Source organism: Leucoraja erinacea, chromosome 15 (genome assembly GCF_028641065.1).
Source record: "Leucoraja erinacea ecotype New England chromosome 15, Leri_hhj_1, whole genome shotgun sequence".
NCBI classification, from domain to species: Eukaryota; Metazoa; Chordata; class Chondrichthyes; order Rajiformes; family Rajidae; genus Leucoraja; species Leucoraja erinaceus.
In genome coordinates this window covers 41,360,580-41,383,303 of record NC_073391.1, presented here as the reverse complement: position 1 = coordinate 41,383,303, position 22,724 = coordinate 41,360,580, and the positions used below count along the sequence as shown (strand labels likewise).

The following is a 22,724-nucleotide window of genomic DNA, read 5'->3' as shown; positions in this document are numbered from 1 at the left end:
CAGTCAAAAGACTATACATAATTACAATCAAGCAGTCCACAGTGTATAGATAAAGCTTAAAGGATACGACATTTAGTGTAAGATAAAGTCCAATAAAAGGTAAGATCTCCGATGAGGTAGTTGGGAGGTCAGGAACGCACTCTAATTAACAAGAGAACAGTTCAGTTGCCTGATAACAGCTGGGAAGAAGCAGCCCCTGAATCTGGATGTGTGCGTCTTCAAACTTCTGTCTCTCTTGCCTGATGGGAGAGGGGAGTAGAGGGAGCGACCGTGGGGAGACTGGCCCTTGATTATTGTCTTGCAATTGTATTGTGATTAATTTATTAGCCAAGTCTGTAAAAATATACAAGGAATTTGCTTTGCCATTCAGTCATTCCACAAAAGCAACAAGACACACAACTACATAAAAGTAAACATAAATATCCACCACAGCGCACTGTGATGGAAGGCAATAATGTATTATCTTCTTCAGGGCAGGGGAACAATCCGCAGTCGGGGCGATCGAAGCTCCCGCGATCGGGGCGGTGGAAGCTGCTGCGGTTGGAGCTCCCAAAGGCGATCCCTAACCAAGTTGGAGCTCCCGTAGTCGACCGCCAGCAAAGGGACCGCCAGCAATGCGGACGGAGATATACGATACAGAAATGTCACATCTCCGTCGAGGAAAGAGATTTATAAAAGGTTTCCCCCTCCCGCCCCCCACATATTACAAAACTAAAGAACCACTAATACATTTAACAACAGACTAAAAACAACAAAAGAAGAAAAGAACGAGACAGACTGTCGGCGAGGCTGCCATCGTACGGCGCCACCCGTAGCAGCGCGAGGTGTAGTCACCCGTACAGTCACAGCGTATTGCCACCCGTAGCAGCGCGAGGTGTAGTCACCCATACAGTAGGTATGTTGCAAAGCCTACCTGAAGCACGCTGAAAATCTGTCCCAGCCCGTGTGCGCGATTTTGGCGCCGTTTAGAGGGGGGCGGGTTTAAAACGCGATTTTTCACTAGGCTGTTAAAATCGAGGTTTTTCAGCCTAGTTAATTATTAACGAAAAATCGCTGGAAGATTCCGTAGCTGGAGCTATTTTTAGTTTTAAGGGCTTTCTATACTTGTTATAGTAGGTTAAAAATTAACCTCTAAACCCCCGACCGCCGGCAACCGGCCGGATCTCATACAGGGGAAAACGGAAGGTAGGCTGTTTATTTTTACGTTAAAAAGGGCTTCTTAAGATCCCTTTATACAAAGTTTAAAGTTGCGAGTAGCTAATTTTGGGCCCATTATATCCCGCAGTATTTTTCTGGGCATTTGAGGGCACAAATCTAGCGCAATGTGAACGTTCTAAACCAGCGCGTTCACAGGATCCCACTAGAAAGCTGATTTAAATGGACTTTAATTTACAGCAATTGAACACTAAATTCCTTCCATTTGGCCTATAAATTAATGTAAATGAGACTTAAAAATCATGTTTTATTGTGAATTATTTGTGAATATTATTTGGACACTTAGGCTATTTAAAAATGTTAATCATTTATTAAGAAATGGATAGATGTTTAGATCTAGTAATTGAAGTCTGAAATTAGCTACAATTGGGTAACTAACTAATTATATCCTTTAATTTCAGGTCATCCAAGTAAGATTATTTTATATTTGTTTCAGAATACTTCAATCTATGATAACTGAAAATTTCATTCAGTTCTCTTAATTTTTAAGAAAGTTATGGGCTTTTGACTGTCCACGATCACAGCTTTTTTGTAATGTCCATAGAAAATCAATAGGGAACAAGATGCTAATTTCCGAGTATGAAAATGGCCATAACTTTTTAAATACTTGAGATATGAAAGTGAATTAGGTGTCAAATTAAACTTATTTTTTATGCTTTATCTGATGGGATAAATTGCAGACTTGATTTTATAAATCTCAAAATGTTGTGACATTGCTACATACAGTCACATCGTATTGCCACCTGTAGCAGCGTGAGGTGTAGATGGAGTCAATGGAATGGATTTTGATCTTTTAGAGATAGACACTAAATGCTGGAGTAACTCGGCGGGACAGGCAACATCTCTGGATAGAAGGAATGGGTGACAAAATGTATAGGAAGGAACGGAAGATAGACACAAAATGCTGGAGTAAAGGAAATGTGCAGACTGAGTTACTCCAGCATTTTGTGTCTATCTTTGGTGTAAACCAGCATCTACAGTTCCTTCCCAGAGATTTGGATCATTTGATATATTAAGAAATGTTTCCACACGTTTCATTGTTAGGTGTGAGATCTGCAATGCTTTTATCCGTTAATTGTTTTTAGTAAGTTAAAACATCAACAGTCTGTTTCACAGTTATTTTAATAATAAATTAAATTTTACATTACTGCTGGTGAGGATGATAAAAAAACTGAGCGAGATTGACAAAATAGGGTCCGTAAGGGCGGCATGGTGGCTCAGCAGTAGAGCTACTACCTTACAGTGCCAGAGACACAGGTTTGATCCTGAATATTGGTGCTTGTCTGTACGGAGATTGCACGGTTACGGAGTTTCTCCCCGTGACCACGTGGGTTTTCTCAGAGATCTTCAGTTTCCTCCCACACACTCCAAAGACGTACAGGTTTGCGGATGAATTGTCTTGGTGTAAATGTAAATTGGCCCTAGTGTGTGTAGGGCAATGTTGGTGGGCGGGGATCGCTGGTCGGCGCGGACTCGGTGGGAAAAAAGGGCCTGTTTCCGCGCTGTATCTCTAAAGGAAACTAAACTGAATGAATGAGAAGAAGAGATTATGTATTTGTATTTTCCAATTGGATCGTAATTGTGGCTTTGTATCTGCGTTTCAAAATGGTTTCTTTACGCACAGTAGATCGGCCCATGACCTGCCTGCATTTAACATCAACCAATATTATGCTTCTCTTAGCAAATAGCAAATTGATGGAACCCATTGTGATTTCCATGCTATGACTTTGATAAATGGCCATGGGCCCCATGTTTGCACTATCCGTGCTGTTTCTCTGGGCATTGTGCCAAAGTTCCAGCTTCTTCTTCCATTGATTTGTAGGTCAACAAAACGAATTAGCCCGGCAATTCTCAGACACTGTCGCAAGAAGTGCGCGGTGCGGGAATCCATTAAGCCGTTCTCCGTGCCAAAGTCAAGGGCAGCACGCCGGCGCAACGATGGAGTTGCTGCTTTACGGTGCCAGAGGCCCAGGTTCGATCCTGACTACGGGTGCTGTCTATGTGGAGTTTGTACATTCCCCCCTGTGACCGGGTGGGGTTTACCCCGAGCGCTCTGGTTTCCTCCCACACTCCGAAGACGTACAAGTTTGTCGGCAAATTGGCTTCTGTAAATTGTCCCAACTGTGTAGGATGGAACGACTGTACGTACTAGTGATCGCTGGGCAGCACGCACTGAGTGGGCCGAAGGGCCTGTTTCCGTACTTTGTCTCAAAACTAAACTGTACATCAATACAACCAAGCCGTCCACAGTGGAAAGATAAAAGATAACGGGTGCGACATTTAGTGCAAAGCGTAAACATTGAAGTCCGATGAGTCCGATTGTGAAAGTTTAAAGTTCTCCAATGAGGTGGAAGGGCGTGGAATTGTCGGCGTTTGAATTCGGCACGGAACGTCAATGACTCCTTTCCCCTTCACGGAAGCTGCCTGACCCATCGTGTTTCTCCAGCAGTTTGTGTTCTGTTCCAGATTCCAGCATCGGCAGTCTCTTGTGTCTGTGCTGACAAAGGGGGCAATTTCAGTCACTGAACCTAATTAACTGCAGTGTGAACTGCGCTGAAAAATGTCAACTGATGTTTCTAGGTTCTGTCTGAAGAAGGATCTCGACCCGAAACGTCATCTATTCCTCGCTCCATAGATGCTGCCTCACCCGCTGAGTTTCTCCAGCATTTTTGTCTACCTTTCGGCAGTCATAGGAGCAGAAATAGGCCTCTCGGCCCATCCAGCACCCGTGGTCAGGACCGACCCTGGGGCTCTGGCGCTATAAGGCAGCAACTCTACCGCTGCGCCACCGTGCCACCTCCGCTGTGCCACTGCGCAAACAATCCATGTCAAATATAACGGGGAGAAGGCAGGAGAATGGGGTCGAGAGGGAAAGGTGGATCAGCCATGATGGAATGACGGACATGTGGTGGTCCCATAAGTAATAGGATTAGAATTAGGCCATTCGGTCCATCAAGTCTACTCCGCCATTCAATCATGGCCGATCTATCTCTCCCTCCTAACGCCATTCTCCTGCCTTAACCTCTGACACCGGTACTAAGTGGAGTAGACTCGATGGGCCAAATGGCCTAATTCTGCCCCAATGAACTTATGAGTCTACTCCGCCATTCATTCATGGCTGATCTGTCTTTCCCTCTCAACCCCATTCTCCTGCCTTCTCCCAGCAGCCCATCAAAGGTGTTGTTGAAAGTAGGTCTTAGCAAATTAGGTCAGCTAAGGTCAGGTAGTTAGGTAGATTTAGCTCTTGGGGAATCAAGGGATATGGGGAGGGGAAAGATGGAACGGGGTACAGATTGTGGATGATCATATTGAATGGCGGTGCTGGTTCGAAGGTCAGAATGGCCTATTTTCTATGTTGCTATGTTTCCGTCGGTGAATTGACTCTGTTCTGACCTTGTTCCCTTTTCCTTGCAGACTGTACAGGACTTTCAAGGACAGTAAATACCTCTACATGTTAATGGAAGCCTGCCTAGGGGGAGAGCTGTGGACCATTCTCAGGGACAGGTAGGAGTACAAATACAGCCGTTAAAAAATATCTCCTCGCGATGTCCAACAACCCAAATACAGTACAACAATTCCCTGGAATCGTTGGCATGTTCTATTTTTAAGTTCCAGCCTCGTGATTGTTCACGTTCATCAATGATAAGAGCAGAATTAGACCATTCGGCCCATCATGTCTACTCCGCCATTCAATCATGGCTGATCTATCTTTCCCTCTGAGCCCCATTCTCCTGCCTCCTCCCAATAACCCCTGACAACCGTAATAATCAAGAATCTATCTAACTCTGCCTAAAAAATATCCTTTGTCTTGGCCTCCACAGCCCTCTGTGGCAAAGAATTCCACAGATTCACCATTCACGTTGTGTAGACTGTAAAGGGCCTGTCCTAAGGGACATGCGACTCCATGCAGCAAGCGCGATCTAAACGGCCGGTTTCTCCAGCATGCGCCTAACCAGAAGCGGGGCCGCGGGCCGGCGGAGGTCGAGTGAGTGACATGAAGTGCGAGCGAAGTCCGCGGGAAGCTTGCGCGTGACGTACGGCATCGAGGCGGCTGCGGGGCGTTGCCGCGCAGAATTTTTGAACCCGGTCAGTTTTTCGGAGCCCCGCGTGATGTTCGGACCAGCTCCGCACAACTCCATACGGCTCCGGCGATCGAAGTGGGACCGGCCCCGCGAGGCCGAACGGCTCAAGCGACCATGTTAGGTTGCACTTGCCGCATGCAGGCGCATGCTGGTGGGACCGGCCCTTTAGGCCGCGCTTACCACATGGAGTCGCATGCCCGTGGGACTGGCCCTTAACTCAGGGAATGGTTGGCTTCAGATAGTTTAGTTTTAGTTTAGAGATACAGTGCGAAAACAACTTTGGGTTCACCAAGTCCGTGCATGCCCGCCCAATGCCCTTCCGGCCCTTTATCTTTGCACCCTGCGCTTACCAATCCTGGAGTCGCATGCCCGTGGTCACTGGGATCCTTAACTCAGGGAATGGTTGGCTTCAGATAGTTTAGTTTAGTTTAGAGATACAGTGCGAAAACAGGCCCTTGGCTTCACCAAGTCCGCGCCAAACTCCCTCCCAACCCCTTCCCAATCTTTGCACATCCCCAATCCTGGACTTTACACTTGTCACTTTAATGTCATATATCTTGCTGTGTTTTCGTGATTGTTGGCAGACCAATTTCTCTCCTGGGATAAATAAAGTTTTGTTGTATCCCATCAATCGTAAAAAGGGAAATTAGGAACTCGGAGATGGGAAATGATTGTGGGATGAAAGGGAGAGCAGGGTTACTGGGGGGGTGGGGGGGTGGAGATGGTTGGGTTGAGAAATGGTTGTGCACTTGGCTGGGGGAGCACAGGAAAGTGAGAGGTCCTGTATTTCAGGACCAAAATATAAAAAAATAATTCCAATAACTTCAGATTAATCTGCGGCACAGTGGCGCTGTGGTAGAGTTGCTGCCTCACAGCGCAAAAAGACCCAGGTTCGATCCTGACTACGGGTGCTGTCTGTACTGAGGTTGTACATTCTCCCCGTGACCTGCTTGAGTTTTCTCCGAGATCTTCGGTCCCTCCTACACTCCAAAGTGAATTCAAGTGATTCAAGGGTTATCACTTGAAATTGGAGATTTCAGTGTTCACACCGTTTGGTTGCACGCTACCCATGCTGAATAAGAGGTTTCTCCAGAATGCGTGTGGTCTCACTGTGGCAACGGAGCAGGCCAAGGGCATGGTATTGGGAACGGGAGTTTAAATCATTTGCAGCCTTGTATATTGTTGTCCTTGGTTACATCCTGACAGAGATTAGGTTAGTTTCAGGGTTGGCACGGTGGCGCAGCGTTAGAGTTGCTGCCTTACAGTGCCAGAGACCCAGATTCATTCCTGACCATGAGTTTGTCCACTGGGAATTTGGTACATTCTCTCCGTGACCGTTTTTGTCTCCGGGTGCTCCGGTTTCCTCCCACACGCCAAAGACGCACAGGTTTGTAGGTTAATCGGTCTCTATCGTCTTCTTCGTCTTGCGTATGGCGTGCACAGCCCAAAGTTGCCAGACAACTTGTTCTGTTTGATCTTCTGTTTGTGCACGCCGGGTTGATTGCATTCGTCGAAAAACAAGGTGGACCACGTGAAGGTCGCAATCTCCCACCCCATTAGCCTCTGTAAATTGTCCCTAGTGTGTGTAGGACAGAAGCATTGTTCGGGTGATCGCTGGTCAGCACGGACACGGTGGGCCGAAGGGCCTGTTTCCGTGCGGCATCCCTAAACTAAATTAAATTAAACTAAACGTTATTTTGCTGATGAGAGACCCACAACGCTGGAGTAACTCAGCAGGTCGGGCAGCATCTCTGGAGGAAAGGAACAGGTGACATTTCGGGTCGAGACCCTTCAGATAGTGGCTTTAGTAGAAAATCCAAATGAAAGGAAATTAAAAAGTCATGCGAATCACATTGACTGCGTTTTCAGGAACAAAATATTAAAAAAAAATAATTCCAATAACTTCAGATTAATCTGCGGCACAGTGGCGCTGCGGTAGAGTTGCCGCCTTACAGCGCAAAAAGACCCAGGTTCGATCCTGACTACGGGTGCTGTCTGTACTGAGTTTGTACGTTCTCTCCGTGACCTGCTTGAGTTTTCTCCGAGATCTTCGGTTCCTCCCACACTCCAAAGATGTACAGGTGTGTAGGTTAATTGGCTTGATGTAAATGTATAAATTGACCCTAGTGTGTGTAGGAGAGTGATAATGTGTGGGGATCGCTGGGCAGTGCAGACACTGAGAGCCAAAGGGCCTGTTTCCCTGCTGTATCTCTAAAACTAAAACTAAACTATTCGGCCTGTCAGATCTGCAGATCCTAGAATTGTATTTGGTTGGGAGTTGGAATGACCACTTGTCCTCTGCTGCCATCTGCTGTTAGACCTGAGCACAACTTCTTTCTAATCCATAGACACAAAATGCTGGAGTAACTCAGTGGGACAGGCAGCACCTCTGGCGAGAAGGAATGGGTAATGTTTCGGGTCGAGACCCTTCTTCAGACTGAGCCAGGGGAGAGAGAGATACAGAGCTAAGGAAGTGTAAGGTGTGAAAAGGAGACACATGGGATGGAGATCAAGGCCAATGTAGAATAGGTTATAGTCTGAAGAAGGGCTTTGGCCTGAAACGTTGCCTATTTCCTTCGCTCCATAGATGCTGCCACACCCGCTGAGTTTCTCCGGCACTTTTGTCTACCATAGATCATTGTCAGCTAGGAGTGAGGCCCAGCGCAATTTGGGGGAACAACAAACAAACAGAGATAAAATATAATTGAGAACAGTCAGACTGGTCAGAGAACTGGCAAGGGGGGAGGGATGGAGAGCAAGTTGGAGAAGTCAATGTTCGTACAACTGGGGTGTCAGTTGCCCAGGCAAAATATGAGCTGTTGTCCCCGCAAATCGCGCTGGGCCTCACTCTGACAATGGAGGAGGTCCAGGACAGTAAGGTCAGTGTGGGAATGGGTGGGGGAGTTAAAGTGTTTTGCAACAGGGGGATCAGGTAGGTTTAGGCCGACTTAGCCGAGGTGTTCAGCGAAACGATCGCCGAGCCTGCGCCTGGTCTCGTCTCGCCTGCAAACACACTTCTTTCTGCTCCATTTGGAGATTAGTCAGGATTATTGCCAGTTGATTCATGCCGTGTACATTTACAACTATTAAATCGAAATCCCACCTGTAAATATTCCTTCAATATTCATTGACTGGGTGGTGAGACTACTGCTTAAGCCTGTGAGAATTATTAAAAAGATATTAAGGTTCATAAGTTCATAAATGCTAGGAGCAGAATTAGGCCATTCGGCCCATCAAGTCTACGCCGCCATTCAATCAGGGCTGATCTATCTTTCCCTCTCAACCCCATTCTCCTGCCTTCTCCCCATAACACCCGTACTAATCGAGAATCTGTGTCAATCTCCGCCTTAAACATATTTATGGACTTGGCCACCACTGCCATCTGTGGCAATGAATCCCATAGATTCACCACCCTCTGACTAAAGACTCTGCAAGTTCAGTTGCATTTTTCTCACCAAACAAAGTCAATATACTAAAAAGTACAAAGTGCTGGAATAACTCAACAGGTCAGGCTGCACCCCTGGGGAACAAGGAGAGGTGACGTTTTGGGTTGGGACCCTTCATCAGTCTGAAGAAGAGACCTGGCCCGAAATGTCACCTAGTTTAGTTCAGTTTAGTTTAATTTGGTTTGGTTTGGCTTCGTTTAGTTCAGTTACATTTATTATTATCACATATACCGAGGTACAGGGAAAAGCTTCTTGGCTTTTTGTTGTGTGCTGTGCATGTATAATGTAAACACTCTACATGGTTACAATCAATCTGTCCACCGTGTAAAGCTCCAGGATCAAAGTTATAACGTTTAGTGCCAGATCCATGTTACCCAGATATGCTGCCTGAACCGATGAGTTACTCCAGCATTTTGTGTCTTTTTTCTTTGTAAACCAGAACCTGCAGTTCCTTGTTTCTCCCAAGGTCAATGTTCTACCTTAGTTTTAAACATTACAGTTTTTCAAACTCCTATAACTTCTTTCTGACGGCAGGAATGAAATAAGGGGGGGGGGGGGGGGGGGGCCTCATTGAAAATTAACGAATAGTGAAAGGCCTGGATAGAGTGGATGTGGAGAGGATGTTTCCACTAGTAAGACCAGAGGCCAACAGCCTCAGAATAAAAGGAACTACATCTAGAAAGGAGATGAGGAGGAACTTTTCTAGTCAGAGAGTAGTGAATCTGTGGAATTCATTGCCACAGACGGCTGTGGGGGCCATGTCAATAGATAATTTAAAAAATTCATAAGATCATGTGATAGGGGTAGAATTAGACCATTTGGCCCATCAAATCTACTCCGCCATTCAATCATGGCTGATCTATCTCTCCCTCCTTACCCCATTCTCCTGCCTTTTCCCCCCATAACCTCTGACACCCATGTATATATATATATATGTCCACCACCAATTATCCAGCATCTTTGGTTCCAGAGCCTTGCTGAAACCAATAGAGGTCATGGCCTTCGAGAGGAGTCCAACGATACAGGAACGGTTCGCCTCGGCCTGTTTCCGTGCTGTATCTCTAAACTGAACATCAGTCAGGACATTGTATAAGAGTAATCGACCCATAGAGTAATTGAGTCCCACAGCATGGAAACAGGTCCTTCGGCCCATCTTGTTTCAGACAGCATCAATGAGTAGGTGACGTTTCAGCTCAGGACCCTTCTTCAGACTGATTCAGTACTTTAAACTCTCGGGTATTAATAAAGAACATATGAATTATCACTTGCGTTCCAAAACCCTTCTACTCTACGCAACAGACCACTGGCCTTAAAGGGGGCAGACACGAGAGGTATTGTGGCGCCCTTTCAATGTTCAATAATTCATTATTAACCTTTCTCCGTAGATTCAGAGGAGACAATATTAAAAGGTATGTGGCTCCATGTTGCATTGAAAGAAAACTCTAAACTGCACCTTGGAATATGGCGAGAAACAGCTCAGTCCTCTCAGCTTGCAACATCCATCAGTGGGCCCCACTCTGTCTATCTTCACCACCATTGTCTGTCCATTGCATGGGGTAACCACTGTGTGTGCACCATTTCTGGGATGTTCCATGGCCCATCCACTTCATTGCAATGTCTTCAGGCTTGTGGATCCTCTGAAAATCTTCCTCTCATTCCGATCTCCAAACTCACCAAAAGCTAGGAAAGGTTGTGGGTTTTTAGTAATCCTAGTCCCTCTCTCCGTTAAAGGACACTCAGCGCTGGAGTAACTCAGCGGGTTGGGCAGCAGCTCTGGAGAGCATGGGTGGATGACGTTTCGGGTCGGGACCCTTCTTCAGACTGAGGGAGAGCTTCTAACATTCTTCTGCTCCCCCCCCCCCCCCGCCCTCCATAATGTCAGTCTGAAGAAGGGTCTCGACTCCAAGCGTCACCTACCCATGTTCTTCAGAGATGTTGCCTGACCTGCTGGGTTACTCCAGCACTCTGTGTCCTTTTGTGTATTAACCAGCATTTGCAGTTCTTGGTGGAGGAAGGAACTGCAGATGCTGGATAGCACTGAGGATAGAAACACAGTGCTGGAGCAACTCTGTGGGTCGGGCCGGCTCTCTGGTGAAAAGAAACCCGTCCGAAGAAGGGTTCCGACCCCGAAACGTCGCCTATTCCTTTTCTCCACAGATGCTGCCCCGACCCACTGAGTTACTCCAGCACTTTGTGCCTATCTGACGTGGACACAACTTGTGCAGGGGCTGCACTCGGAGTCTATCTGCGGTTCTTTGCTCCTCGCCCCCACGACATTCGCAGAGGAGCGAACTCTTTCTGAACAAAAATCAATGAAGATCTGCGGAGAGTTGCGTTTTGACAGGATCATGTGGAGTCTCAGCGATACAGTGGCACCCAGGAACGAAAGCCTTTTCTCCAGTTCCCTGGTTGTCACTGAGACCGCTGCCTGACAAGCTGCTTATTAATATGTGCGCACTATCATCGCTTCAGGAGGGTCCAATCATTCACGCAACTGCCCGGAAGAAACTGCATTTCATGCCGAAGTGACCCACACGACTAATCCACCAGCTTCTACTCGCGGCTCAGCTTCATTCTGCTGCGTAATGTCTCCCCTGTTGGTGTTTTCTCTGCAGAGGTTCTTTCGATGACGCTACCACTCGATTCTACACGGCCTGCGTGGTAGAAGCCTTCGCCTATCTCCATTTCAAAGGAATTATTTACAGGGACCTCAAACCAGAAAACTTAATCCTGGATCACAGGGGATATGCTAAACTGGTGAGTACTGACCAAGTAAAGGACAAGTATGTGTCCACGTATTGAATTGAATAGTTTATTATCACATGTGACAAGTCACAGTGAAATTCTTTGCTAGGTATGTAAATAGTTGCCACATAAAGTACACTTACAATGCTTCAAAGTGTGCCCATGCCAGGTCCCCCTTTGTTCGTCCCCCCTCCTCCTCACGGCTGTCCCCCCCCATGCCAGGTTATCCTATGTCCCTTCCCCCGACAGTGACGTCCTCACTCCCACGTGGTCCGTCAGCGTCCGTCCGTCTGCACCATCATCGATGCTCACGTTAAGCTGCCTTGTTATGTCCTCTCTCTCTCTCTCTCTCTCTCTCCTCTCTCTCACTCTCTCTCCCTCTCTCTTTCTCTCTTTCTCTCTTTCTCTCTTCTCTTTCTCTCTCTCTCTCTCTCTCTCTCTCTCTCTCTCTCTCTCTCTCTCTCTCTCTCTCTCTCTATCTCTCTCTCTCTCTCTCTCTCTCTCTCTCTCTCTCTCTCTCTCTCTCTCTCTCTCTCTCTCTCTCTCTCTCACTCTCTCTCTCTCTCTCTCTCTCTCTCTCTCTCTCTCTCTCTCTCTCTCTCTCTCTCTCTCTCTCTCTCTCTCTCTCTCTCTCTCTCTCTCTCTCTCTCTCTCTCTCTCTCTCTCTCCCTCTCTCTCTCTCTCTCTCTCCTCTCCCTCTCTCTTCCTCTCTGTTGCTCCCTCTCTCCTCTCTCTCTTCCTCTCTTCCTCTCTTTCTCCCTCTCGCTCCCAGGTGGACTTTGGATTTGCCAAGAAAATAGGATTTGGGAAAAAGACCTGGACGTTCTGTGGGACACCGGAATACGTGGCTCCAGAAATCATCTTGAACAAAGGACATGACATATCAGCTGATTACTGGTCACTTGGAATCCTTATGTACGAACTTCTAACCGGCAGGTGAGAAGACCAGGTCCCACGCCGGTTTTCCGGCTCCCTTGGCTCCTGAGCCTTGCCGTGTTTTCCGTTTTTTACGGGCCAACAGAGATCACGGCCTTCGGGAGACCGAGATGCCGGCCCGCAAAGTCGGCCGCGGAAGTCGGCTATGGGAACGGATCTGCCGGCTCCGGCTGGTCCGGAGTTCCAGAGCCCCGGCCCCAGGGGGGGCAGATTCGACCCGCCGATCGGCTGCGGAAGTCCCGATGAGGTCGGGATCGGCTGCCTCACCCGGCCTAGGCACCACATTTTCGGGGAGTGGGGACTTGGTGGGGAGGGGGGTTCAAGCGCACTCTCGTGGTTTTGTCCGGATTATAGGAGGTGCCGGAGCAACAGAGGCCGGAAAATCGGTGGTGGACCTGTATTGTGTTGCCCTGTATGGTGGAACAAGAACTTGAACTTTGACATATAGAAGCCATCTCCCAAAGCTGTTTTAGTTTGGAAATGTGTTTAAGAAGGAACTGCAGATGCTGGAACATCGAAGGCACACAAAAAAGCTGGCGAAACTCAGCGGATGCAGCAGCATCTACGGAGCGATGGAAATAGGCAACTTTTCGGTCTGAAACGTTGCCTATTTCCTTCGCTCCATAGATGCTGCTGCACCCGCTGAGTTTCTCCAGCTTTTTTGTGTACCTTAGTTTAGAGATGTTTTGAGATACAGCGCAGAAACAGACCCACCGTGCCCAGGCCGACCAGCGGTTCCCGCACGTTAATGCTATCCTACATACACTGGGGACAATTTACAATGTCACCAAGCCAATTGATCTGCAAACCTGTGCATCTTTGGAGGGTGGAAGGAAACCCGGAGAAAACCCACGTACAAACTCCATACAGACTCCACCTGTAATCAGGATCTAACCTATTTACGAAGCTTTTGGATAGGCATACGGTTAACTAGGGAAAGGACGGATATGGATAATGTGCAGGTAGATAAGAGATGGTCTGGGGGCATCATGTTCGGCAGGGACATTGTGGGCTGAAGAGCCCGTTCTTGTGCTGTACTGTTCTATGTTCTACCAAGCTGTAAAACAGCATAACTTGGGGAGAGGCAGGCATTACAGACATTGACTGTAGATGTAGTCTATAGATCTTGTAAATGTAACCGCGTTGTTATGTGTTGCCCGGAGTGATAACGGATGAAGTAATTAAACAGTAATTTACTAACTGCCTTCGAACATGGTAGATCACCCTAACTACCATAAGATGGCTGCAGCCTTCCGAACCATGTCCCGGGCAAGTGGCAGTGTGTACACACATTAGATGCCAGTGTGCATGCATGCACGGAAATTACAGGCAAACATGCACGTAAGTTACAGGCAAACATGCACGTAAGATACAGGCAAACATGCATGGAAAATACTGGCACATATGCATGTAAGATGACCTTATGACCTTATTTGTGGGGAGGAGGTAGAGAGAGAGTACAGAGGAGATTTACTAGAATGTTGCCTGGGTTTCAGCAACTAAGTTACAGACAAAGGTTGAACAAGTTAGGGCTTTATTCTTTGGAGCGCAGAAGGTTAAGGGGGGACTTGATAGAGGTTTTTAAAATGATGAGAGGGATAGACAGAGTTGACGTGGAAAAGCTTTTCCCACTGAGAGTAGGGAAGATTCAAACAAGGGGACATGACTTGAGAATTAAGGGACTGAAGTTTAGGGGTAACATGAGGAGGAACTTCTTTACTCAGAGAGTGGTAGCTGTGTGGAATGAGCTTCCAGTGAAGGTGGTGGAGGCAGGTTCGTTTTTATCATTTAAAAATAAATTGGATAGTTATATGGATGGGAAGGGAATGGAGGGTTATGGTCTGAGCGCAGGTATATGGGACTAGGGGAGAGATTATGTGTTCGGCACGGACTAGAAGGGTCGAGATGGCCTGTTTCCGTGCTGTAATTGTTATATGGTTATATGGTTAAGGCAGGAGTATGAGGTTAGGAGTGAGACATAAACCAGCCATGATTGAATGGCGGAGTAGACTTGATAGGCCAAATGTCCTAATTCTACGCATTTTCCTTCTGCCCTAAGATACTGGCACACATGCACGGGAGATGCGGGGATGAGTGCGTGTAAGATGCCAGCGTGTTTACAAGGAAGCTACCAGTTCTGGACGGTTCACACATGCAGTCATATGTGATAGGATCAGAATTAGGCCATTTGGCCCATCAATTCCACTCCGCCATTCAATCATGGCTGATCTATCTCTCCCTCCTGATCCCATTTTCCTGCTTTCTCCCCATAACCTCTGGCACCTGTACAAATCAAGACTCTACCCATCTCTACCTTAAAAATATCCATTGAATTAGCATCCACGGCCTTCTGTGGCAAAGAATTCCACAGATTTACCACCCTCTGACTATAGAAATTCCTCCCCTTCACCTCCCTACATGAACGTTCTTTAATTCTGATGCTACGATCTCTGGATCTAGACTCTCCCACTGGTAGAAACATCTCCTAGACTCTCCCACTAGTGGAAACCTGCAATAACTCGTTTTTACCTTGCCCACGGCTAACAATGTACCTTGATCATCATTATTTTTCTTGCATATCTTTCATTTCTGTATTGTACATCTCTACATCGATGTATGTATCGACATTGCTTCTAATAAAATTTAAAAAATTTAAAAAGTAATGCTATATCTCTACATCACCGTCTATACTTCAACCCCACGTTTCCCTCTCCCCTGATTCTCAGTCTGAAGAAGGGTCTCGTCCCAAAATGTCTCCCATTCCTCCTCTTCAGAGACACTGCCTGACCCGCTGAGTTACTCCAGCTTTTTGTGTCTATCTCGGGTGTAAACCAGGAGTTGGTGCTGATGTGAATGTTTGATAACCCATGATCGCTGCGGCGTTTTGTTATCAGTAAATATGCGTTCCATCCATCGCAGTTTGGAACTGTATTTTTTACCTCTGTGCTTCCTCTTCCCTTCTCCCCAAGTCCGCCATTCTCAGGGCCTGATCCCATGAAAACGTACAACATCATTCTTCGTGGGATCGACATGATCGAATTTCCAAAGAAAATCACTAAAAATGCTGCTAACCTCATCAAGAAATTATGCAGGTAAGTGCCTGAGAGAATGGGTCACAGTTAAGGGCCTGTCTCACGAGCATGCGACCTACATGCGGCAAGCGCGAGCAAACCGGAAGCGGGGACCGCACGGTGGTCGGGTGATCCCCGTATAGGGCCTGTCCCACGAGCATGCGACTGCATGCGGCGAGCGCGACCAAACCGGAAGCGGGGGCCGCGCGGAGGTCGAGTGATCCCGTACGAGTTGACGTGAAGTTCGACCGAAGTCCGTGGGAAGTTCGCGCTAGGTGTACGCCGTCAAGACTCTGTGTACGGCGTCAAGACGCTGCGTGCAGTGTCGAGACTCTGCGCACGCCCGTCAAGGCGGTGCGTACGGCCTCAATGCGGCTGCGGGCCGGCAGGCGCGCGGAATGTTTGGACATTGTCAGTTTCTCGGAGCCCCGCGCGATGTCGGGACCAGCTCCGCACAACTCCATACGGCTCCAGCGATCGAAGTGAGACCGGCCCCGCGAGGCCGTATGGCTCAAGCGACCATGTTAGGTCGTGCTAGCCGCATGCAGTCGCACGCTGGTGGGACAGGCCCTTTAGGGATGTGTAATATCCAACCAGTTAAATAGTCAATCTCCAATCTGCTTAACATTTAGAAGGCTTCCTCTCCTAAAACACTCCCTCTTGTCATAGAGTCATAGAGTGATACGGTGTGGAAACAGGCCCCTTCGGCCCAACTTGCCCACACCGGCCAACGTGTCCCATCCCAGCTACACTAGTCCAACCTGCCCGCGTTTGTCCCATATCTCTTCACACTATCCATGTCCTATCCATGTCCCTGTCGAATAGTTTCTTAAACATTGGGATAGTCCCAGCCTCAACTACCTCCTCTGGCAGCTCCTCAGCCACCGCCCTTTGTGTGAAAAAGTTACCCCTAAGATTCCTATGAAATCTTTTCCCCTTCACCTTAAACCAATGACTCTTGCCACTTTATTAATTTAAAAAATATGGTCAAATGACAAACCAAATATTCAGCAGAGATACAGTCATTGGAAAAAAAAAGTCTTGTTTGCTTTTCCTAACAGGGACAATCCGTCAGAAAGACTAGGGAATTTGAAAAATGGAGTTAAAGACATCCAGAAACACAAGTGAGTCTTTGCTTTATACATTTTATTTGCACAATGTTGTAAAACCAACTTTATCAGCTCTTCAAAACTATTGCTGAGACGAGAGTATTTTGTTTTCCACGCATGGGAGTCAGCACCAGACCTGCTTCACATGGAGAATGCATTTTAGTTTGGAGATACAGCGCAGAAACAAGCCCTTCGGCCTACCGAGCGTTTGGTGACGCTGGGCCTGTACTCGCTGGAGTTTAGGCAGATGAGTGGGAACTTCATTTAAACTTACCGAATTGTGAAAGGTTTGGATAGAGTGGATGTGAAGAAGATGTTTCCACTAGTCTAGGGCCAGAGGCCATAGCCTCACAATAAAAGGGCGTACCTTTGAAATGGAGACAAGGTCAAATTAATTTGGTTAGTGGGTGATGAATCTGTGGAATTCATTGCCTCAATGGTGGTGGGTATTTTGAAAGTGGGGATTTGCAGATTCTTGATTAGCATGGGTGTCAAAGGATATGGCGAGAAGGCAGGAGAATGGGGTTGGGAGGGAAAGGTAGATCAGCCATGATTGAATGGCGGAGTAGACTCGATGGGCCAAATGGCCTCATTCTGTTCCTCTGACATGAACATGAAACATCTTTGGCTTATTCATTATGATATGTCATTAACAGAGCCAATACATTGTCTGCTCTGTCTCTTCCTTCACCGTACCCACCTTGGCAGCTCATAATTCTGTTTCTTTGCGTAAAATAGAAAATATTATTAATAATAATGTACAACTAAGGATATTTTTTTTTCAGATGGTTTGAAGGTTTTAACTGGGATGGATTAAGGAAAGGCACTTTAACACCTCCAATTGTACCTAATGTAAGTGTTTAACCAATGTGTCCATCTGCTGTTGTACTCCTTACTTTCGTACTTTAGAGATACAGCACGGAAACAGGCCCTTCGGCCCATCGAGTCCATGCCAACCAGCGATCCCCGCACACTAGCAATAGCCTACACATTACGAAAAAATTTGTCATTTTACCAAAGCCAATTTAGAGCGGCAAAGTGGTGCAGCAGCAGAGCTACTGCCTCATAGTGCTAGAGGACCGGGTTTGATCCTGACTACGGGCGCTGTCGGTACAGAGGTTGTACGTTCTCCCTGTGACCGCGTGGGTTTTCTCCGGGTCCAGGTTCCTTGCACATTCCAAAGACACGCAGGTTTGCAAGTTAATTGTCGTCTGTAAATTGTCCCGTCGTCAGGACCAAACCCGGGTCCCTGGCACTGTAATGCCCCTGTCCCACTTAGGAAACCTGAACGGAAACCTCTGGAGACTTTGCGCCCCACCCAAGGTTTCCGTGCGGTTCCCGGAGGTTGCAGGTGGTGGAGGCAGGTAGGGAGACTGACAAAAACCTCCGGGAACCGCACGGAAACCTTGGGTGGGGCGCAAAGTCTCCAGAGGTTTCCGTTCAGGTTTTTCCTAAGTGGGACAGGGGCATTAGGCAGCAGCTCTACCTCTGCACCACCTAACTCTGCATCTGCTTTGCCGCTCCCGACAACCATTGAGATCCCAGAGTTGGAGGCAGCGGCTTATTGCAAGAAAGTTTCTAAATTTGGTCTTCTGTAATAAAGTGCGAGAGATACAAGAATGAGGTTTGGTCGAAACAGACCGAACGGCAGATGATGGAATCTTGCGTCAAGCACAACGTGCTGGAGGAACTCAGCGGGTCAAGCAGCATCTGTGGAATGAATGGCCAGGTGACGTTCCGGGTTGGGACGCGACTTCAGAATGGCCGTAGTAGGGGGGGGGGGGGGGGGGGAGCAGCACTAAGCCTGCTAAGTGATAGGTGGATACAGGTGAGGGGTTTTTAAAAAAAATTAAGATAAGTGGAGCAAGTGACAAAAGCTGAAAAGGAGACAAAAAAAGTGTCAGATAAGGAGAGAAGAGGAGTGAAAGATAAAGCCAGAGGGAGGGATATTGGGGAAAGACAGAGAAAGAAGGGGGGCAGGCTTGTGGAAGAAATAGGTGGACGGGGAAACACAGAAAGGAGAGAGGGGGAAGAGAGAGATGTTACTTAAAATTGGAGAATTGAATGTTAACACTATTGGGTTGGGAGCTACCCAGGTGTAATATGAGGTGTTGTTCTTCTAAATTGCGTGTGGCTTCAATCTGGCAACAGTGGAGGCCCAGGCCAGAAAGGTCGGCATGGGAACAGGGAGGGCCATTACAATGTTTGCAACCAGGAGATTCTGTAGGCCTTGGTAGGCTGAAGTAATGAATGTCACTGCTTTTAAATCACTCAATCATATCAGTTTTGTTTTAAGTGACCAATGGAAACGATATCCCTCTGACATTTTCATTGATATAGAAACATAGAAAAGGGGAGTAAGAGTAGGCCATTCGGCCCATCGCACCAGCATCGCCATTCAATATGATCACGGCTGCTCATCCAAAATCACTACCCCGTTCCTCTTTTCTCGCCATATCCCTTGATTCCGTTAGCCCCAAGAGTGTATCTAACTCTCTCTTGAATACATCCAGTGAATTGGCCTCCACTGTTTTCCGTGGCAGAGAATTCCACAGATTCACAACTCTCTAGGTGAAAATGTTTTTCCTCAACTCAGTCGTAAATGGCCCACCCCTTATTCTTAAACTGCGACCCCCCTGGTCCTGGACTCTCCCAAATGCATTTATACAAATGTAAATAGAAATTTAATTTATATAAATACAATGGCATTTTTTTTAAAGAAATAAGATGATTAATTACAGTCTTTTACTGATAATAATTTTATTCTCCAAATTATGCTTAGGGGAAGGGGAGTTGGAATCCGATCCAATTCTAACATTCTTCACTGACTAATATTACAGCGGCCAGGTCATTTTAAACAGCTCTCTCCTTTGAATTTGATGGTTGCAGTTTCAATGCTCCACCTCTAGTAGGAAGCAGAGGGCAGAGGAGGTTTGCCAAGGGTCCCGACCGTGCGAAACATCACCTATCCATGTTCGACCAGAGATGCTACCTGCCTTCTCTCCATACCCTGACCCCGGCTGACATCTAACTCCCTCAAATATAGCACTTCAACTGTGTTCAGAGATTTCTCTGTTGGAACTGAAGGATACCCTTATCCTTAAGCCCCCTGGTAACATTTTCCTGCATCCCGAATGTTTTGTACCTAGAAGATTAGACCATCCCATTCTATCTCTTTCACAGATGTCTTACATCCCAGGAATTCGTGAACCTTCTCTGCAGGCAATTTTTACTACGCTACTCCAGGTTGTGACCCTGTACAACTGCAGAACTGTCCTATACTCAAATCCTTTTGGCGCTGCGCCTGCTAGAGCCTACCATCAATGACTGCACCCAGGTTCGCTGCATCAGTGCCAGAGACAGTGCCAGAGGGGTTTGAATCTGACTATGGGCACCATCTGTATGGAGTTTGTACGTTCTCCCTGTGACTGTTTTTTTCTGGGTGCTCCGGTTTCTTCCCACTTTCCAAAGACATGCAGGTGTGTAGGTTAATTGGTTTCTGTAAATTGTCCCTAAAGTGTAGGATAGAACTAGTGTGAAAAGAGTGGACCAAATGACCTATTTCCACGCTGTATCTCTAAATTCAACTAAATATAAACATGGAAGGACATATATAGTCAACGAGTCTTACAGCGTGGAAACAGGCCCTTTGGCCCAACTTGCCCACGCCGACCACCTTATACCAGCCTGCATTTGGTCCATATCCTTCTAAACCTGTTCTATCCATGTACCTGTCTTAATGATTCTTAAACATTGTGATAGTCCCTGCTTTAAATGCTTAAATATCGGTGCTGAAATGCACCAGTATTGTGAACTATCTCATTCTCACTGACTAAAATGACAGGTTGACACAAAACGCTGCAGTAACTCAGTGGGTCAGGCAGCATCTATGGAGAAAAGGAATAGGTGACGTTTCAGGTCGAGACCCTTCTTCAGACTGCAGACAAATAGTGAAAGGCCTGGATAGAGTGGATGTGGAGAGGATGTTTCCAGCAGTGGGAGAGTCTAGGACCAGAGGTCATGGCCTCAGAATAAAAGGATGTTCCTTTAGGAAGTAGATGAGGAGGAATTTCTTTAGTCAGACGGTGGTGAATTTGTGGGATTCATCGCCGCAGAAGGCTGTGGATGCCGTCAAAGGGTCATTTTAAGGCGGAAATCGACAGATTCTTAATAAGTAATGATGTCAGGGGTTATAGGGAGAAGGCAGGAAAATGGGGTTTGGAGTGAAAGATAGATCAGCCATGGAGATCAGTGGCAGAGTAGACTTGATGGGTCGCATGACCTAATTCAGCTTATGGAGGTTATGAACTTATTAACTTACGACCTGCTGAGTTACTCCAGCATTTTGTGTCTATCGTCAGTGTAAACTAGGTGCTGATGGGATAGTCCATAGGACGGACACATTTAAGCCCTGATATTTAAGCATTTAAAGCAGGTATGATTGCAACGTTTAAGAAACATTTAGCCAGGTTAGAGGGATGTGGGCCAAATGCAGGCTGGTGGGACTAGTGTGGATGGGGCAAGTTGGTCGCCATGGGCAAGTTGGACCAAGAGGCCAGTTTCCTTGGCCCAACTTGGCGCCAAGTGTCCTTCCATGATTATATTTAGTACAGTTTAGTTTAATTTAGCGGAAACCAGCATCCTTCCGACTCCAAATGGCAGGATGTTTTATTTTATTCCATTCTTCCGCACAGGTGACATCCCCAACGGACACGAGCAACTTCGACAGCTTCCCCGAAGACAATGACGAACCTCCTCCTGACGATGACTCCGGATGGGATGCGGATTTCTGAGTCTGGTTCTTCAAAATTTGCTTTTTGCCTTGCATCTTTGTAAAACCGGTGGGGGAGGGGGGCGGGGAGGGGGGGGGGGGGAGGGAAGTTCGGAGAGTGGAAAGGAAAGAAGAATAGATGGATCAGTGCTGTGGGTCACCAAGATGCCTTGACAGAGATACCTGAAGCAGTGCTGATGGTGGCATTGGGAGCTCAGCCCCTCGTGATAATGGCGGCGGAGCTCCCTTGGAGGAGCGCTCTTTGGGTTCGAATCCGACACTAGCGACTTAGATGGCGGTCGTAGAGCAATTTTGATTTATTTGTGCACTTGTATGGCTTTCCCTTCACTGGGGTGAAAGGTGCCTCCTTCCAAAGACAAATCGATAATGAAAATGGATTGTTTGTAAACAGTTGAACGAGGATCGAGATTTTTTTTTTTCTTTTTAAAAAAAATGTTAAAACGGAAGAGACAACTGCAGTTATTTATTCAGGGGAATTTTTATTCAAGGGACTACCTTAGTTGCTGAGGAAATTAATTTGGCGTGAGACTTATAGGTCAGTGCGCCTGTATAAAGCCTGCCTGCAAATCTATGGGTTCATCAGTGTTCAGTCAGCGCTGTAACTTTACTGGCTTTAATGATTTGTAGTCAAAATGTGACCCGGCATTTCAACGGTACTCTTCAAAGTGTTGCAGGTCCACCACCGAATTTCTAGCAACTGAAAGTCCGGCATCTCCTGTAATCAGGACAAAATTACGAGATTGTACTTGAATACTTCCCCCCACCCCGACCTCCCTCATGGAAGTCCCCCTGATAATGTGGTGCCTAGGCCGGGTGAGGCGGCCAATCTCGACCTCATCGGGACTTCCGCGGCCAATCGGCGGGTCGACTTTGCCCCCTGCGGCCGGGGCTCTGGAACTGCGGCCCGGCTGGAGCCGGCAGATTTGTTCCCTTGGCCGACTTTACAGGCCGGTATCTCAGCCCCTCGGCGGACTAGGCGAACCGCTCCGGTACCGTTGGACTCCTCTCGGAGGCCGTGGCCTCCGTTGGTTCCGGCAAAATGGATAAATGATCCAGAAAGGATCTGGAACCAAGGGTGCCGGAAAATCGGTGGTGTATCCTGCATCTTGCATTTATCTACACAAAGCACAACTGCCACTCAACCTTTCTCAACAACTCATCCCAACCCTCCTCCCCAGCCAACCTTAACCCTCAGCATCCCGCTGCAGTTATGTTTAGTTTATTGTCACGTGTACTGAGGTACAGCGAAAAAGCTTTTTGTTGCGTGCTAACCAGTTAGCAGAAAGACAATACACGATTACAATCGAGCCATTTACGGGGGTACAGAT

At 47.2% G+C, this 22,724-nt stretch overlaps 1 protein-coding gene across 1 annotated transcript in view; it reads left to right on the top strand.

Moving 5' to 3' along the window:
• The window catches only part of prkg1b (protein kinase cGMP-dependent 1b), a 367,427-nt gene extending 345,987 nt beyond the window's left edge, over positions 1-21,440 (top strand). The window contains exons 12-18 of the mRNA XM_055647248.1: positions 4,630-4,719; positions 11,359-11,500; positions 12,261-12,424; positions 15,394-15,516; positions 16,557-16,619; positions 17,390-17,456; positions 21,299-21,440. Coding sequence (XP_055503223.1) covers positions 4,630-4,719; positions 11,359-11,500; positions 12,261-12,424; positions 15,394-15,516; positions 16,557-16,619; positions 17,390-17,456; positions 21,299-21,397 — 748 coding nt within the window. The 3' untranslated portion in view covers positions 21,398-21,440. The remainder of the gene's footprint in view (positions 1-4,629; positions 4,720-11,358; positions 11,501-12,260; positions 12,425-15,393; positions 15,517-16,556; positions 16,620-17,389; positions 17,457-21,298) is intronic.
• The last annotated feature ends 1,284 nt before the right edge of the window (positions 21,441-22,724 follow it).